Genomic DNA, 3,637 nt, shown 5'->3' with positions numbered 1-3,637 from the left:
ATGCCTTAAAGAATTCTTAGAACTAGAAATGAGAACAATGTAGAATATGTCATGTTACTTCTCAAACACAACGTGTCAAACCTCCCAAGCATGGTTGCCACATGTCATAACATTACCGTTCCTTCCACGTGGTTCTCTATTCTATTAACACGTGTCCACTCACACCAACCTTCACAAATCTTCCTATACTATCCTTATAATCATATAAATTATCAAACGCCACCTTTATTCTTTCACACCCGTAACAAACTAATATATTAGCAATACATTTGAGTGATTAATAGCATCATCAATCATGGAGTCAAGGGAACAATTGAAGGAAGAAAGAGCTGAACAAACTGCAAAAGATCTTGAAGAAGTTAACAAAGCTAGAAACCATGATCATGATGAACAACAACAACAAAAGCCAGGTGTAATTGGTTCAGTGCTAAGAGCAGTTCATGACACATATGAAAGTGCTAAAGATGTTGTTGTTGGCAAAAGGGACAACACTACTACAAATGCAGCATCATCAGATATAACTACAACAAATACAGGTGAAGAATTGGGAGGATTTGGTGCTGGTGAAGTCAGAGATATCTCTATTGGAAAAGCCAAGAATGCAAAAGGTTCTACAAAGGAACAAGCTGGTAAGTTCATACATATATTTAGATGGTTAATTCTAATTTTGTTTCTGCTTTAGAATTCAGATTTTTTCCTTCAATATCTCTTTTATTTCATCTTCATCGATGCCCTTAATTGTAGTAAATTTTAGTCTGAAATTAATAGAATATGCCAAACAATGTATAAGAAAAACAAGACACAAACAATGTATCTTAGTGTTATTAGATTATGCAGCTGAAAAGGGAAAAGAATCAAAAGATGCTACAATGGAAAAGGCAGGTGAATACACAGATTATGCATCACAGAAAGCAAAAGAAACAAAAGATGCTGCATCTCAAAAAGCAAAGGAAGCTAAAGATGCAACCATGGATAAGGCTAAGGAAGCCAAGGACAAGACAATGGAAAAGGGTGGTAAGTAATACTAACACCTATGTATATGGTCCAATAATGTTTTAGCATAATGAGATGTTTAAAATTGGAAATTTAAGAATGATTGATGAGGGTGTTGTACGTAGGTGAGTACAGAGATTATGCTTCGGAGAAGGCGAAGGAAGGGAAGGACACCACGGTGGGGAAGCTTGGGGAGCTGAAGGAGAGGGCGATGGGTTTCTTGGGAGGCAAGAAAGAAGAAACAAAGCAGAAGAGTGGAGAGACATTTGAAGCAACGAAGGACAAAGCTTATGATATGAAGGAAGCAACAAAGAACAAGGCTTCAGAAACTGCTGAGGCAGCAAAGCACAAAACCACCGAAGCTAAGGACAAGACCAAGGTCTTCAATTTTGTTCATCTTTTTTTAAAAAAAAATTGAACTACTATGGTCAAATATAAGAAATATGATAACTATTTTCAATTAAAAAAAAAAATTATTGTCAACTATTATTTTAGTTGGTGAAAACTCATTGCAGGACGTGAAGTTAAAATTAATAGTTGAGAGTCATTATTTGACTGATTTAATTAAATTTAATTAAATTTTTATGTAACTGCCCCCAATTATCAATTTTATTGTGTAAAGTTGCATGCAGCTGAGTTTCTATCAATTTAGTTTAGATATATTGCTGAGTAATATAATGATGTTTTGATTATGAGTAAAGGAAAACTTGAGCGGAGCAGAGGAAGAAGCAAGGAGGAAAATGGAAGAGCTTAAGGTGGAAGGTGGAGGAGGATACAACAGAGATCTGGAAACCGCCGCCGCCGCCGCCGGAGACAAGCCGTCTACGGTGAGATTGCAAAAGACGCGACCGGTTGCGGTGGCCGAAGCCTTGAAAGCATCTGATCAGATGACAGGACAGGCCTTCAACGACGTCGGACGGGTCGACGGCGACGATGAAGTTTCCAAGTAAAACAATGAAAATAATACTACTACGCTGTATATAAATAATAATTACTTTTGTAATAAAATTATTATTGTAGAATAATACTTTGCTTTGTTTAATTTCCTTCATTATGGCATGCTATCTACAGATCAATTTTATTTTATTTTGTTTAAGAGACTAATTAAGAAATAAGAAGCCAACAAGTAATAGTTCAAATGGTATAGTTTCTCTTATCTTTGATAAAAAAAAAAATAAGTAGTATTTGTTAAAATTTAAAAGAATGAATCATAAAGATGTGTTATCTTTTGCATTAAATATTGGGCCTCTATTAGGCCCATTAAGGGTTTTATTATTCTTTTCTTTTGGCAGTGGAATGTTTTGTTGGGAGTTTCTGTTTTTTATTATTATCAAAGGTAATCTTCACTGCTTGATAATTTCTTTATGTAATTGAAAGATCAACATTTCCATGACCAAAAAACTATTGTAACAGATAACTATCATTTCTATTCAGAGTAGAATCCATCGGCGGATAAACATGACCTAGAAAATTGTCTGTACGTCTAAATTTTTTTTTTTTCCAAATTGATGGCTAGAAAAACCAAAGAGGTAATGTTCAATTTGGTTTTTTAAATTTTCATTATTGATTAAAAAATAGTATAAAATCTTGAACAGTCCCATTGAAGCGGCAAAGACATGGCATGTACTTCAGAACCGTCTTAGATAACTTTACAGCACTTTTTAGTTTGATGTGTTCGATTTGTTGTTCCTAACTTCACTTTTTATTACAACACAACACATTATAACTCATCATCACATAATGTCTAATCAATTAATCATGATGCAAAATAATGCAGGATACACGTGTTCATGTGATTATAGTACTTAATGTCATGCTTAATGTCATTTTAGCCGGGGGAAAAAAATAGAAAAAGAAAATTGATAAAAAGGAGAAGTAACCTTAGCCGTCTGCTAAAGCTTTATTTTTCAAGTCCCCCCAAAAAAAAAACAGCTTTATTTTTCAAATTCTACCGTGTCTCTTGCTCTCTTTCAGTTTTTCGTTTCCTTGAGCTATAAGTAATATGCAAGCTAAGAGAGATACACAGGCTTTAACAAGTTTGGTGAAGATAAATGGATGTTTTAAATTTTATTTTATTTTATTTCATGTGTACAATTCATTATTGTTGTCGTGGAAAAAGAATAGTGCGACCCTAGTCAACGATGTAGTACAAATGTACCCAAAAGAAAAAGAAAATCAAGGGCAGGTGTAGTACAAATCCACAAAATAGTGTTCCTTTTCGGCTAATATTACAATTGATGTAGTACAGCCATATGAAAAGTATTGGATAAAGAAAATAAATGGTGAGTAACGATTTTAAATAAGATAAAATATTTAACTAAATTGGGTTGATCTAGTGGTTAGTTCATTAATCTATTTAATCAAGGGTTGGGAGTTCGAATTCGGTCTCGTATATGTAGCAACTCATTAGTCAACGGTAAACTCTTAAATGGAGTTCAGTACCGCGGCAGATTAGTTCTTGGCCTTAGGGGTGTTCATGGATCAGATCCGATCCGCATATCCGCGGTATTTATCGGATCGGATTGCGAATTTTGTGTAAATATTCGCATATTCGATCCGCATATCCACATATCCGCAAAAATAAATAAATAACTAAATATTATTTTTATATTTTATTTTAACTAATAATTATGATATATGTTGT

General features: G+C 33.9%; 1 protein-coding gene across 1 annotated transcript; it reads left to right on the top strand.

The window, feature by feature from the left end:
- On the top strand, nt 243-2,083 carry LOC107626431 (late embryogenesis abundant protein ECP63). The gene is made up of 4 exons (XM_016329311.2): nt 243-629; nt 829-1,014; nt 1,119-1,372; nt 1,695-2,083. Exons 1-4 carry the CDS (start codon nt 296-298, stop codon nt 1,941-1,943), a joined length of 1,023 nt encoding a protein of 340 aa, XP_016184797.1. The 5' UTR covers nt 243-295; the 3' UTR covers nt 1,944-2,083.

The sequence above is a fragment of the Arachis ipaensis genome, chromosome B02 (genome assembly GCF_000816755.2).
Source record: "Arachis ipaensis cultivar K30076 chromosome B02, Araip1.1, whole genome shotgun sequence".
Classification (NCBI taxonomy): Eukaryota; Viridiplantae; Streptophyta; class Magnoliopsida; order Fabales; family Fabaceae; genus Arachis; species Arachis ipaensis.
The sequence above is the reverse complement of the archived record's forward strand: the minus strand, read 5'-3'. Positions and strand labels throughout refer to the sequence as shown.